The sequence below is a fragment of the Anomaloglossus baeobatrachus genome, chromosome 6, assembly GCF_048569485.1.
Source record: "Anomaloglossus baeobatrachus isolate aAnoBae1 chromosome 6, aAnoBae1.hap1, whole genome shotgun sequence".
NCBI lineage: Eukaryota > Metazoa > Chordata > Amphibia > Anura > Aromobatidae > Anomaloglossus > Anomaloglossus baeobatrachus.
In genome coordinates this window covers 412,633,107-412,647,675 of record NC_134358.1, presented here as the reverse complement: position 1 = coordinate 412,647,675, position 14,569 = coordinate 412,633,107, and the positions used below count along the sequence as shown (strand labels likewise).

The 14,569-nt window shown below is 51.0% G+C and overlaps 1 protein-coding gene across 1 annotated transcript in view; it reads left to right on the top strand.

Moving 5' to 3' along the window:
* Positions 1–14,569, top strand: part of PSMA2 (proteasome 20S subunit alpha 2) — a 57,896-nt gene that overhangs the window by 30,120 nt on the left and 13,207 nt on the right. The window contains exon 5 of the mRNA XM_075316599.1: positions 12,591–12,672. Coding sequence (XP_075172714.1) covers positions 12,591–12,672 — 82 coding nt within the window. The remainder of the gene's footprint in view (positions 1–12,590; positions 12,673–14,569) is intronic.

The following is a 14,569-nucleotide window of genomic DNA, read 5'->3' as shown; positions in this document are numbered from 1 at the left end:
AACGGACGACAGTCCCAGACGGCCTAAGCGAGCTCCCTGAGAACGGCCCTCGACTTCATCACAGTACTCTCTGTATGATGATGCAGACGTAGCTGTTCAGGACTCTGATCCTGAGACCGCTCTCAATCCGGATACACCGGATGGTGACGCTATAGTGAATAATCTTATAGCGTCCATCAATGGAAGGTTGGGTATTTCTCCCTCAACTCCTCCAGTGGAGGGGTCAGCTTCACAGCAGAAGAAATCCCTATTTCGGTATCTCAAGCGTATATTGAGTACTTTTCTGGTCACTCTGACTCCAGAGAAGCAGTCCAGGAACACCACGCTTATCCCGATAAGCGTTTCTCCAACCGTATTGAGGATACGCGTTGTCTCTTCCCCCCTGACGTGCTCAAGCGCTCCAAGGGTGGATCCCCCAATCTCCAGTCTTGCGGCTAGATCTTTAGTTGCAGTGGAAGATGGGACTTCACTTAAAGATGCCATTGACAGACAGATAGCCCTCTGGTTGCAATCTGTCTATGAAGCTATCGGCGGGTCGGTTGCCCCGGCATTCGCAGCCATAGAGGCACTCCAAGCTATTTCAGCTAGTATTGCGCAGAGGGACGCGGTCACATGTACATCTTGGCCGCAGTAGCGTCCTTCACCTCGCAATGTCGGCATTGCGACTCAAGCTGTTTATGCTGTCCTGGACTCTACGAGCCGTACGTCAGTGGCGTCCGCCAACTCCGTGTTGTTACGCTCCTAGTGTTAAGGGATTGGAGCAGATGCTGCTTCCACAAAAGTGCTTAACCAGATTGCCTTTATCTAGTGACACACTGTTTCGTGAGCGGTTGGATTAAATCATTCAACTGTCCAAGGGTACGGATTCTTCCTTACCCCAGCTATCAAACAAGACCCATCAGGAGAAGGGACAGTCGAGGTTTCGGTCCTTCCCAGGCTCGGGCACGTCCCAATTGCCCTCGTCCAACAGGACTCAAAAGGCTCAGAGGGGCGCAGGTTCCTGGCGGGCTCAATCACGCCCGGAGAAGGCAGCCGGAGGAACCGCTACCGAGGCGGTTTTCCTCATGACTTTCAGCCCTCTCTCTCCGCATCCGCGGTCGGTGGCAGACTCCCCCGCTTTAGCGACATTTAACTGCCACAGGTCAATGGCCGGTGGGTGAGAGACAGTTTGTCGCAAAAACTTCCTCACCGGCCGAGCCGAGGCTCTTCCGCAGGCAGTAGGAGTCGTAATCCCGGTTCCTCCTCAGGAACAAGAGACTCTTTTTACTCCGTTCTGGTCGGGGTGACAAAATAGGACGACTCCTTCCGTTCCATTCTAGACCTTAAACTGCTCAACAAGCACGTGAAAACCAGGCGGTTCCGGATGGAATCCCTCCGCTCCGGCATTGCCTCAATGTCTCAAGGAGATTTCCTAGCATCAATAGACATCAGGATGCTTATCTCCACGTGCCGATTGCTCCAGAGCACCGGCGTTTGCTACGATTCGTTATTGAAGACGAGCATCTTCGGTTCGTAGCCCTACCCTTCGGTCTGGCGACAGCACCACGGGTTTTCACCAAGTTCATGGCAGCAGTGGGACCACTCCCGCACTCTCAGGGTCACCCTGTGATCCCTTACTTAGACCATCTACTTGTCAAGGCACTCTTTTAAGAGGCATGCCAACACAGCCTGAACATGGCGCTGGAGACTTCCCAGAGTTTCGGGTGGGTCCTCAACTTTTCAAAGTTAAACCCAATCGCTGGCATATCTTAGCTTGGGGTTTCACACTCTCTCAGCGATGGTGAAGCTTCCACTGGACAAACAGCGGTCACTACAGACGGGGGTGCAGTCTCTCCTTCAAGGAGACACCTCATCCAGAGGCAGTCCCTTTCACGCAGTTTCATCTGCGTCCACTTCAATAGAACATTCTTCGCTAATGGGAGGGGAAGTCGATGTCCCTACACAGGAACGTTCCCCTTTTCTCAGACGATCAAGGACTCTCTTCAGAGGAGTCCACTCTTCAGATCAATTGTCTGGAGCTCTGGGCAGTGTATATTGCCCTGCAAGACTTCCTGCAGTGGCTGGAAGGCAAACAGATCCGAATTCAGTCGGACAATCCACAGCGGTGGCATACATCAACCACCAAGGCGGACTACGCAGTCGGCGAGCCTCCCAGGAAGTCCGCCGGATTCTGCTAGGGGTGGAAGACAGAGCATACACCATATCCGCAGTTCACATCCCGAGCGTAGAAAACTGGGAAGCAGACTTCCTCAGTCACCAGGGCGTGGACGCAGGAGAATGGTCTCTGCACCCGGACGGGTTTCACAAATCGGCACAACGGCAAGGTCCCGGTTTTCATGACGATCAAAGAGCTCTGGCGACAGGCATCTCACGGTCAGTCAACCGTGGGCACTACCAGACCGGCCAGACTTACTGTCCTAAGGGCCGTTTTTCCATCTGAATTCTACGGCCCTGAACCTACTGTGTGGCCATTGCGTCCTAGATCCTAGTGTCCTCAGGATTATCCCTAGGGGTCGTTGCCACCATGAGACAGGCTATGAAGCCCACGTCTGCTAAGATCTACCACGGAAGTGGAAGATTTTCTTTTACTGGTGCTCTGTACAAGGAGTGTCCCCCTGGCCATTGGCATTGCCTACTTTTCTTTCCTTCCTGCAATCTGGGTTGGAAAAGGGCTTGTCGCTCGGCTCCCTTAAAGGGCAAGTCTCGGCGCTATTGGTGTTTTTTCAGAAGCGTCTAGCACGACGTCCGCAGGTACGCACGTTCCTGCAGGGGGTTTGTCATATCGTCCCCCCGTACGAGCGGCCGTTAGATCCATGGGATCTGAACAGGGTACTAGTTGCTCTCCAGAAGCCGCCTTTCGAGTCTCTGACGTATGTTTCACTCTCTCGACTATCACAGAAAGTGGCCTTTCTGGTAGCGATCACGTCTCTTCGGAGAGTGTCTGAGCTAGCAGCGCTGTCATCCAAGGCTCCCTTCCTGGTGGTCCACCAGGACAAGGTAGTGCTGCGCCCCATTCAGGAGTTTCTCCATAAGGTAGTATCCTCGTTTCATATTAATCAGGATATCTCCTTACCTTCCTTTTGTCCTCATCCGGTTCACCGGTATGAAAAGGATTTACATTTGTTAGATCTGATGAGAGCACTCAGAATCTACATTTCCCGCACGGCGCCCCTGCGCCGCTCTGATGCACTCTTTGTCCTTGTCGCTGGCCAACGCAAGGGGTCGCAGGCTTCTAAAGCCACCCTGGCTCGATGGATCAAAGAACCAATTCTGGAAGCCTACCGTTCTGCGGGGCTTCCGGTTCCTTCAGGGCTGAAGGCCCAGTCAACCAGAGCCGTGGGTGCGTCCTGGGCATTACGACACCAGGCTTCGGCTCAACGAGTGTACCAGGCAGCTACCTGGTCGAGTTTGCACACTTTCACCAAACATTATCAGGTGCATACCTATGCTTCGGCGGACGCCAGCCTAGGTAGAAGAGTCCTGCAGGCGGCAGTGGCCTCCTCATAGAGGAGGGCTGTCTTGCAGCTCTAACTTGAGGTATTTTGTTACCCACCCAGGGACAGCTTTTGGACGTCCCAATCGTCTGGGTCTCCCAATGGAGCGACGAAGAAGAAGGGAATTTTGTTACTTACCGTAAATTCCTTTTCTTCTAGCTCCTATTGGGAGACCCAGCACCCGCCCTGTTGTCCTTCGGGATTTTTGGTTGGTTTTTCGGGTCCACATGTTGTTCATGTTGAATGGTTTTCAGTTCTCCGATGTTTCTTCGGAGTGAATTTGTTTAAACCAGTTATTGGCTTTCCTCCTTCTTGCTTTTGCACTAAAACTGGTGAGCCAGTGATCCCACTGGGGGTGTATAGCCAGAAGGGGAGGGGCCTTACACTTTTTAGTGTAATGCTTTGTGTGGCCTCCGGAGGCAGTAGCTATACACCCAATCGTCTGGGTCTCCCAATAGGAGCTAGAAGAAAAGGAATTTACGGTAAGTAACAAAATTCCCTTCTTTTTAAGTACTTGACCTATAGGCTTGCAGTGCCAATTTTAATCCAACAGTTGGATAAACATCAAACCCGTCTCCCTGTCAGTATACACAGACCACTTGGTCTGAGGAAAAAAAAAATCTTGATGTTAATGGCCCCATAGACTGTCATAGGTTCAAGGGCTGTCTGTGGGGGAAAAAAATAGCTGCATCCTTATGTGTCAAACTGTGATTGAGGCCTTAAAAATGAAATCATAACTTTTTATATCCATGTGTTTGGCAGAAAAAATATCAGGATTAGGTCCACGTGTTATGGAAACAAAGAGTATATCTTATTGGAAAGCAGCACATTCTACAGTCCAGCAAGTATGAATGGGCATTCACTTTTCTGGTGCAAAGATGCAACAAGATTTTTAAGAACCCTGTGCTTGTCACACTAAAGCGGGCTTTACACGCTATAACAAATCTAACGATGTGTCGGTGGGGTCACATCGTAAGTGACGTACATCCGGCATCGTTAGTGGTGTTGTAGCATGTAACAGCTACGTGCGATTGAACGTAAAACCGTTCATCGCATACACGTCGTTCGTTTCCATAAAATTGCACGTCTGGTTGCTCAATGTTCCCGAGGTACCACACATCGCAATCGAGGTCGTATGGACGGGTAAGTACGTGTGACAGCAATTTTGTGCGACACGGTCAACAAATTGAACGTGCCGCACATACGATGGGGGGCGTGTTACATCGCATACGATATCGTATGCTTAATTGTAAGGTGTAAAGCAGGCTTAAGGCTATGTGCCCACGGGGACATTGTTCTGCGGATATATCCGCAAGACATTCCGCAGGTGCTCCCAGAAATCCGCAACAGAACTTTCTCTGTTTCAATGCTGCGGATATACAGCGGAATGTCGTGTGGGTATGGTGCGTGCATTCTGCATTGAGGATACAGTACCATGGCTTCGGCACTGCATCCTCAATGCAGAACAAGTGGCTGCAGTGATCGGGGTGCTCATACTTGCCTCCATCATGCAGCACCTCGCTTTCCGGCGGCCGGGTCACTGTCAGGCAGCGTCTGATTCACTGTGCTGGAGGTGGGCGGGCCTGAACTAGCTCCGGCTGTCACATGACCAGAGCTCGTGCAGGCTCCGCCCACCTCTTCCTTCCTGTACCTTGCTGGATCCACCGCGCTGCTGTCGCTACACCGGACGGAGAAAGTGACTCGGGTCTCTATCAAGGCAGGTAAGTATATGGGACCCTGCGGAGAAATCTGCAACAATAATTGACATGCTGCAGATTTTTCCGCACGAAAATCCACACGATTTCTGCTGCGGAAAAATCCGCAGCGTGGGCACAGCATTTCCCAAATGCCATAGAAATGGCTGGGGAGTAGCTGTGCTGCAGATTTCTGGAAAATCCGTGTTTTTTCCGCAAGAAATCCGCACATTTTCCGCAGCGTGGGCACATAGCCTTAGGCTATATTCACACACTGCAACGTTTCTTAACCACAAAGAGACAGCGTTTTTCGCCCCAAAAAAAACACACCCGTGGCAAACGCATGCATTTTTGACGTATTTTGTCCGGAGCGTTAAATCAAATCTATTGATTGGAAGGGCTCAAAAACACAAAAAGAGTTGACATGCTGCATCTTCAAAAACACAGCCCACAAAAGATGCCCAGTGTGGTTACAAAATAGAAATCTCATCGACTTTGCTGGGGGAAGGGAATGCATGCATTTAGGTGCATCTTTGTGACCTCAAAAAACGCAGTAAAAGATGCCCTGTGTGAACGTAGCTTTACTACTGTGGAGGTGTTCTTTTCATTAGGACTGACATAAATACCAGACTTGTGTAAATGTCCCAATTTTGTTTATAAGTCTGGTAAGTCCTAGATATATGAATTAAAAAAACAAAACAAAAAACCCAAACACATTTTATTAACCCTTGCATTGCAAAGCTTATCAAGTAAATACAGAGAAATGCCCCAAGTGCATGACCACCTTTAAGAAGACCACCAATGATCTTAACAGTTTTTCCTATGACAGCTGCTTTCTCTAAATTGGACTTGAGTTTTCTCTAACGAGGTCATGTTAACGAAATATAACTTTTTACTTACATTTTAGGTGTTTGTCTAAGAGGTTTCACTGCATAACGTGTCAACATTAGAAAGGCAGATGAAAATCATTGTAATGTCAGCTATGGAAGTCCCTATCTTCCCCCCCCCCCCCCCCCTCCCCTGGGACCCTGCGGAGAAATCCGCTACAATAATTGACATGCTGCAGATTTCTTCATCGTTCCTTATGGGAGACCCAGACCATGGGTGTATAGCTTCTGCCTCCGGAGGACACACAAAGTACTCCACTAAAAAGTGTAGCTCCTCCCTCCGAGCATATACACCCCCTGGATAACCAAATCTAGCCAGTTCAATGCTTTGTGTTCAGGAGGCACACATCCACACATGCATTCTCATATGATTTTTGAGTTTAAAGAGTTGGAAGAAAAGCGGGTCCAAGCTGGACTCCCGGCATGTCCCTTCTCACCCCACTGTGTCGGCGGTGTTGTTAAGGTTGATTTCAAGGCTGGAGCCTTTCATGCCGCGCTCCTTCACCATCCCTCGGGCTCTGGCTTGAAGTGGGAGCCAGCACGGTTCTCACTGCTTTGCAGGAGACCGGTCTCCATCCGCAGCCCTTTCAGGACCCTGCCGGACGGAGCACTCATCCCTCAGGGACCTGGCCCTGCGTCTCATAAGCTAAGTATTGAGACGTTATTGAGGGGTCCCTTGTACATTTATTGTGGGGAGAGTGTGTTATTTAACTTTGCTGTGATTTCCGGCCGGTTCTCTGGTTTTCACCTGAGAACCGCGCCGAGGGTGCCTGCTCGTCGGCCGCATGGTAAAATTTAGGCCCCGGCTTCGGCTGCGGCCTACTTTCGTTTTCACTGCCCCTGCATGTCAGTCATACAGAGGGACAGTGCGGCGCCGCCCACCGGCCGTTCAGCTCAGGGGAGGACACTCCTCTCTGAGGAGATGTTTCCCTCCCCTGGATATCTCCTTGGCCCTCCGGTTCCCGCTCTTGGACTAGGCCCCGCCCCCCCTCCTCCCTCCGGCGCCATTTTATCAGCGTTCTCACACTGATCGGCGCTGGCTGCTGCATCTCTGCAACTTGTCTGGGGGTCCGAGCTGTGGAATCCGGAGGGCACACAAAATGGTCTGGTAAGCCATAACTTCTGGTTGTGGACTTTCTTATACACTCTCTGGGGGTCATTCTGAAAGAGTGTGTTCTTTCTGCAGAGCCTCCACCTCAGCAGCATGTCTCACACTAGGAGCAAGGCTGCAAGGCTGTACTCAATATGCACTGCATGTAAGCTCGTACTGCATGAACCGAGCACATATCCACATTGTGATGCCTGCTCTAACATGGTGGTGCCTCAGCCTGGAGTCTCCCCAGTGGTCCCTCCGGCTGCTCCGGCTCCGGTGGCTGAACCCCCGGCTTGGGTAGAATAGTTTTCTAAGGCTATCTCCCAGTCCTTTGCCGACTCCATGGGACAGCTGTCACGGACTCTGCTGAGCATGCATCAGCCCCCTTCTCAGGGCGCCTCTGCTGCTTCGGCTCGCTCTGCAGAGCTCACAGAGGATTCTTCATCTGCTCCCAGACCCCGTCCTCCTAAAAGGAGACGCAGGGTCCCCTCTCCTTCCTCGTCCCGCGGCTCCGATTCATGAGCCGACTCGCAGGACGAGGAGGATGTCTTTACTGGGGGTTCGGACGCTACCTCCATGTGCCCCATTGATCTGACCGAGGGTGATGCGGATGTTAGTGATTTGATTGCGTCCATTAATTCCGTACTGGACCTCAATCCGCCAGTATCAGAGGAGCAACCCTCTCTGGCAGAAAAGCACCAGTTTACCTTGCCTAAGAGAACAAGGAGTGTGTTCTTTAACCACTCCAGTTTTCAAGCCACTGTGTCCAAGCCCAGGGCCTGTCCTGACAAACGCTTCCCAAAGCGTGGTTCTGATGACCGTTATCCTTTTCCACCAGAGGTGGTCAAGGAGTGGGCTCTCTCACCAAAAGTAGACCCTCCGGTGTCTAGACTCTCAGCCCGGACAGTTGTATCTGTAGCTGATGGCACCTCCCTTAAGGATCCCACTGACCGCCAGGTTGACCTCCTGGCCAAGTCTGTCTATGAGGCGGCAGGGGCCTCGTTCTCTCCATCCTTTGCAGCAGTGTGGGCTCTCAAAGCCATCTCTGCTTCCCTAGAGGAGATGCATTCCCTCACTAGTGACTCTCTGCCTGAATTGGTTGCCCTAACTTCCCAGGCTTCAGCCTTTTCAGCCTACGCCATGTCTGCCATGCTGGAGGCTTCTCACCGCACTGCGGTGGCCTCCGCTAATTCCCTCGCTATCCGCAGGATTTTGTGGCTGCGAGAGTGGAAGGCAGATGCTTCTTCAAAGAAGTACCTTGCTGGGCTCCCATTTGCCGGGTCCAGGCTGTTCGGTGAACAACTGGATGAAATTATTAAGGAGGCTACTGGCGGGAAAAGTACTTCCTTGCCATAGACTAAACCCAGGAAACCTGTACAGGGCAGGAACCAGTACAGGTTTCATTCCTTTCGTTCCTCTAACTGGGCGGCCTCTAAGCCCTCGGCCTCGTCCACTAACTCAGCCAAGGACCAGAAGCCCACCTGGCGCAAGAAGCCGCGTCCACAAAGATCCGCAGGAGCTGCTGCCACCAAGGCAGCCTCCTCTTGACTATCTGGCCGAGCCAGCAACGTCCTTGGTCGGTGGCAGGCTCTCCCACTTTGGCGACGTGTGGTGTCAACACGTCTCCGATCAGTGGGTGCGGGATATCATCTCCCACGGCTACAGGATAGAGTTCTCTTCCAGCCCGCCAAACAGATTTTTTCTGTCAACTCCCCCCTGCTCCAAGGCCGCCGCCTTCTCTCAGGCCGTGGCATCCTTACAGGCCAACGGAGTAATTGTACCGGTTCCCGCCAGGGAACGGTTCAGAGGTTTTTACTCAAATCTCTTCCTAGTCCCCAAAAAGGACGGTTCCTTCCGGCCCATCCTGGATCTCCAGCTTCTCAACAAGCATGTTCAGGTGCGGCATTTTCGCATGGAGTCTCTGCGATCGGTCATTGCCTCAATGACCCAAGGAGATTTCCTGGCATCCATCGACATCAGAGATGCCTATCTGCATGTGCCAATTGCAGTTTCACACCAGCGTTGGCTACGTTTTGCAATCGGAGACGAACATTTCCAATTCGTGGCTCTCCCCTTCGGGTTAGCCACGGCCCCTCGAGTATTTACCAAGGTCATGGCAGCAGTGGTTGCGGTTCTGCACCTCCAGGGGTTGGCAGTGATTCCTCACCTGGACGACCTTCTTGTCAAGGCTTCATCCAGTGCAGACTGTCAGCGGAGTGTCTCGCTCACTCTCGCCACTCTTGTTCAATTCGGGTGGCTTGTCAATCTGCCCAAGTCCACTCTGACCCCGACCCAAAAACTTATGTACCTAGGGATGCAATTCGAGACTCTGCCGGCACTTGTGAAGCTGCCCTTAGTCAAACAGCAGTCCCTCCAGCTGGCGGTGCGCTCTCTGTTGAGGCCCCGCCGTCATTCCATCAGGCACCTCATGCAGGTGCTGGGTCAGATGGTGGCGTCAATGGAAGCGGTTCCCTTTGCCCAGTTCCATCTGCGCCCTCTGCAGCTGGACCTTCTCCGCTGTTGGGACAAGCGGACTTCTTCCTTGCACAAGTTGGTGGCTCTGTCGCCACAGACCAAGAGCTCTCTTCAGTGGTGGCTTCGGCCCCTCTCTCTGTCTCAGGGACGCTCCTTCCTGATCCCGTCCTGGGTGATTCTCACCACGGATGCCAGTCTATCCGGCTGGGGAGCAGTATTTCTCCACCACCGAGCACAGGGCACTTGGACTCTGTCCGAATCAGCCCTCTCGATCAATGTGCTGGAGATCAAAGCTGTGCTTCTAGCTCTCGTAGCCTTTCACCACCTGTTGGTGGGCAAGCACATTCGAGTCCAGTCAGACAACGCGACAGCAGTTGCCTACATCAATCACCAGGGCGGGACTCGCAGCCGCCTGGCAATGTTGGAGGTTCAACGCATCCTTCAGTGGACGGAGGACTCCAAGTCCACCATATCTGCAGTCCACATCCCAGGCGTAGAAAACTGGGAGGCAGATTATCTCAGCCGTCAAACAGTGGACAGCGGCGAGTGGGCCCTGCATCCGGCAGTGTTCCGGTCAATCTGCCGCAAGTGGGGCACTCCGGAAGTGGATCTCATGGCATCCCGGCACAACAACAAGGTCCCGGTTTACGTGGCCCGCTCCCACGATCCTCAGGCCTTTGCAGCGGACGCGCTGGTTCAGGATTGGTCCCAGTTCCGTCTGTCTTACGTGTTTCCCCCTCTAGCTCTCTTGCCCAGAGTCCTGCGCAAGATCAGAATGGAGGGCCGTCGGGTCATACTCATTGCTCCAGACTGGCCCAGACGAGCTTGGTACCCAGACCTGCTCCGTCTGTCCGTAGAGGTGCCGTGGCATCTCCCGGACCGCCCAGACCTTCTCTCACAAGGTCCGTTTTCCCGCCAGAATTCTGCGGCTCTCAGATTGACGGCGTGGCTCTTGAGTCCTGGATCCTGACGGCTTCCGGCATTCCTCCCGAAGTCATCTCCACTATGACTCAGGCTCGGAAGTCTTCCTCGGCCAAGATTTACCACAGGACTTGGAGAATTTTCCTGTCCTGGTGTCGTTCTTCCGGGCATGCCCCTTGGCCTTTTTCCTTACCGACCATCCTGTCCTTTCTACAGTCCGGTCTGCAGCTAGGACTATCCCTCAATTCCCTTAAGGGACAGGTCTCGGCGCTGTCAGTGTTGTTCCAGCGGCGTATCGCCCGACTGGCCCAGGTGCGCACCTTCATGCAGGGCGCATCTCACATCATTCCGCCTTACCGGCGGCCTTTGGATCCCTGGGACCTTAATCTGGTTCTCACGGTCTTACAGAAACCCCCCTTTGAGCCTCTTAGGGAGGTTTCTTTGTTTCGACTTTCACAGAAGGTCGTTTTTCTGGTGGCCATAACTTCTCTCAGGAGAGTCTCTGATTTGGCTGCGCTCTCTTCGGAGTCACCTTTTTTGGTTTTTCACCAAGACAAGGTGGTTCTCTGTCCGACTCCGGACTTTCTCCCTAAGGTGGTGTCTCCTTTCCACCTTAACCAGGACATTTCATTGCCTTCCTTTTGTCCGGCTCCTGTGCATCGCTTTGAGAAAGTGTTGCATACTTTACATCTGGTGCGGGCGCTCCGGATCTATGTGTCACGCACCGCTGTTCTTAGGCGGTGCACCTCTCTTTTTGTGCTGACCACAGGTCAGCGCAAGGGTCTCTCGGCTTCTAAACCGACCCTAGCTCGTTGGATTAGGTCGGCCATATCCGATGCCTACCAGTGCACTCGGGTGCCTTCCCCACCGGGGATCAAGGCGCATTCGACCAGAGCTGTCGGTGCCTCTTGGGCTTTCAGGCACCAGGCTACGGCTCAGCAGGTCTGTCAGGCTGCCACTTGGTCTAGTCTGCACACCTTTTCAAAGCACTACCAAGTGCATGCTCATGCTTCGGCAGATGCGAGCTTGGGCAGACGCATCCTTCAGGCGGCTGTCACCCATTTGTGAAGTTAGGTTTTGCCTACTTCTCAGTTTTCTGTTTATTTCCCACCCATGGACTGCTTTGAGACGTCCCATGGTCTGGGTCTCCCATAAGGAACGATGAAGAAAAAGAGAATTTTGTTTACTTACCGTAAATTCTTTTTCTTATAGTTCCGACATGGGAGACCCAGCACCCTCCCTGTTGCCTGTTGGCAGTTTTCTTGTTCCGTGTGTTTTCACCGGCTGTTGTTGTAGACAGAGGTTCCGGTTGTTCCGGGTTTTGCTCTGTCTCTACTTGTGGGTGGATGTCCTCCTTCAGCTTTTGCACTAAACTGGCTAGATTTGGTTATCCAGGGGGTGTGTATGCTCGGAGGGAGGAGCTACACTTTTTAGTGTAGTACTTTGTGTGTCCTCCGGAGGCAGAAGCTATACACCCATGGTCTGGGTCTCCCATGTCGGAACTATAAGAAAAAGAATTTACGGTAAGTAAACAAAATTCTCTTTTTTTTCCGCACGGAAATACGCACGATTTCCCCTGCGGAAAAATCCGCAGCGTGGGCACATCATTTCCCAAATGCCATAGAAATTGCTGGGGAGTAGCTGTGCTGCAGATTTTCGGAAAATCCGTGGCTTTTCCGCGAGAAATCCGTGGCAAAATCCGCGCATTTTCCGCAGCGTGGGCACATAGCCTTAGTGTTTTGTCTAGATTTAAAAAAAAAAAAAAGAGAAAGTAGATTAAACCATTGTAATCTAGTGTTTTTTGTTGAAGTGTTGTGTGTTTTTTTTTTTTTTTTTTGTCGTCAACCCCTTTCCCTCCTTCCATCCCCGCCTCCTTCTATTTCCATGCCTTTTTCTCCCCAGACAATGAGCTTCTTAATACTTTGAACACACTGGTACTTAGGATGTTATACAATCTTTCTTGCACATCAGATGCTAAGGTTGTAGTTTGGTGCACTATTAGTAACCTGCTCTTTCTAATCTTTAGAGGTGTACGTCCATTTGGAGTCTCATTATTAATTGCCGGTTGGGATGAAGAGCGACCATATTTATTTCAGTCTGATCCTTCTGTAAGTAATGTTGGTGTGTGTGTATAAAACATAAGGAAATGTACATGACTGAATTTTCTATCTTTTATATCTTTAAGGGAACTTCATATTTTGGCTCAGGATTAATGTATAGATTGTAGGCTTGTGAGCAGGGCCCTCATTGCTCTTTGGTATTTGTTGAGTTGCTACTCTAGAATTCAAAAGGGACATATACAGATATTACAAAGTGCTACGGCATATTTTGGCACTTTATGAATTTAAATTATTTTGGCCTATAAGCTGCGGCCACCACCACCGGGCTCTTATATACAGCATTCTAACATGCTGTATATAAGAGCCCAGCCGCTGTGTAAAACTTAAAAAACACTTCATAATACCTAAACCGGTCGCTGTGGCTCAGATGGGCGTCTTCGTTCTCCGGTGCCGGCTCCTCCTCTTTCGGCCATCTTCGTCCTCTTTCTGAAGCCTGTGTGCTTGACGCGTCTACGTCATACACACTGGCCGGTCCCGCACATGTGCACTACAATACTTTGATCTGCCCTGCTCAGGACTAGAATGCCGGCGAGTGTGTATGATGTAGACGTGTCATGCACCGTGTCTTCAGAAGATGGCCGAAAGAGGTAGCATCGGAGGATGAAGATGCCCATCTGAGCCACGTCCACCGCAGCAACCGGTTTAGGTGAGTATTATAAAGTGTGGTTTATGTTCTATACAGCGGCTGGGCTCTTATATACAGCATGTTAGAATGCTGTATATAAGAGCCCACTGGTGCTGGCCGCAGCTTATAGGGCAAAAAAGTGGTGACAGGTTCCCTTTAATCAAAACCGGCGATTTGTCCTGCCAGTCTTTGAGGGGGCGTGGTGGAGTTACATGCACCTCTTCATGAATCAGGAGCATCTAAGACTTCTAGAAAAGAAAAAGGGAGACTAGAGCATATAGGGTAATAATGTATCTTGAAAGTGAAATGGGGGAGGGGGGTGGACTGAAGGTGTGGGGGGTTGCTCACCTGATTAGGTTGTGTATGTCAGAACTCCAATAAATGCCCATAGATTATTTAGCTACTGCAGTCACGTCTGCAGATAAGGATCTTCTGCACATAGATTAAAGGGAACCTGTCAGGAGCAATATGCACCCAGATCCACGAGCAGTTCTGGGTGCGTATTGCTAACCCCTGCCTAACTGTCCCTGTATACACTAGCATAGTATTTCTAAAGCTCCTTTATGATATGTTAATGAGTACAGGGACTAGTCACAAGGGCGTTAGTTCCTGCTCTGATTCCGCCCTCTTAGCATGGTGGCACACCCACTTTTTCTGACTCACGCCCACCAAACCCCTGCCTCCCCCTTCCGTCCACACTTCGTTTTGGCTTGTCCAGGGCTATACAAATGTTGGCCTGTCCTGCAGATCGGTGGGCGTCTCACATGTTGATTCTATACGATTCAATGGGTTTTTGTCCAGCACCGTCCAACATATTTTTTTTTAATCCACAAAATATTTCTTAGATAAAATTATATTTTTTTTATTGTGCATATTTAAAAAAACATTTTATCCTTTAAAAACACGTCTATAATAGTCATTATAATGACTTGTATTGGGTGACCTGAATCCTTCTTTTCATCTCACGTTCATCCCCACTGATCAGCCTCTCTGCTCCAGCAGAGGCCAGATGTACCGTATTTTTCGGACTATAAGACGCACCGGACTATAAGACGCACCCTGGTTTTAGAGGAGGAAAATGGGAAAATAAAACTTTAAGCAAAAAATGTGGTCATGACACACTGTTATGGGGCGAGGATCTGCTGCTGACACTGTTATGGGGGTAATGTCCCCAAATTCTCTACTAAGGTACCCCATCCTGGTAATGATCCTCTTGCCTTGTATATGATCCTGCTATAAAACCCCATCCAGCCTGTTCAC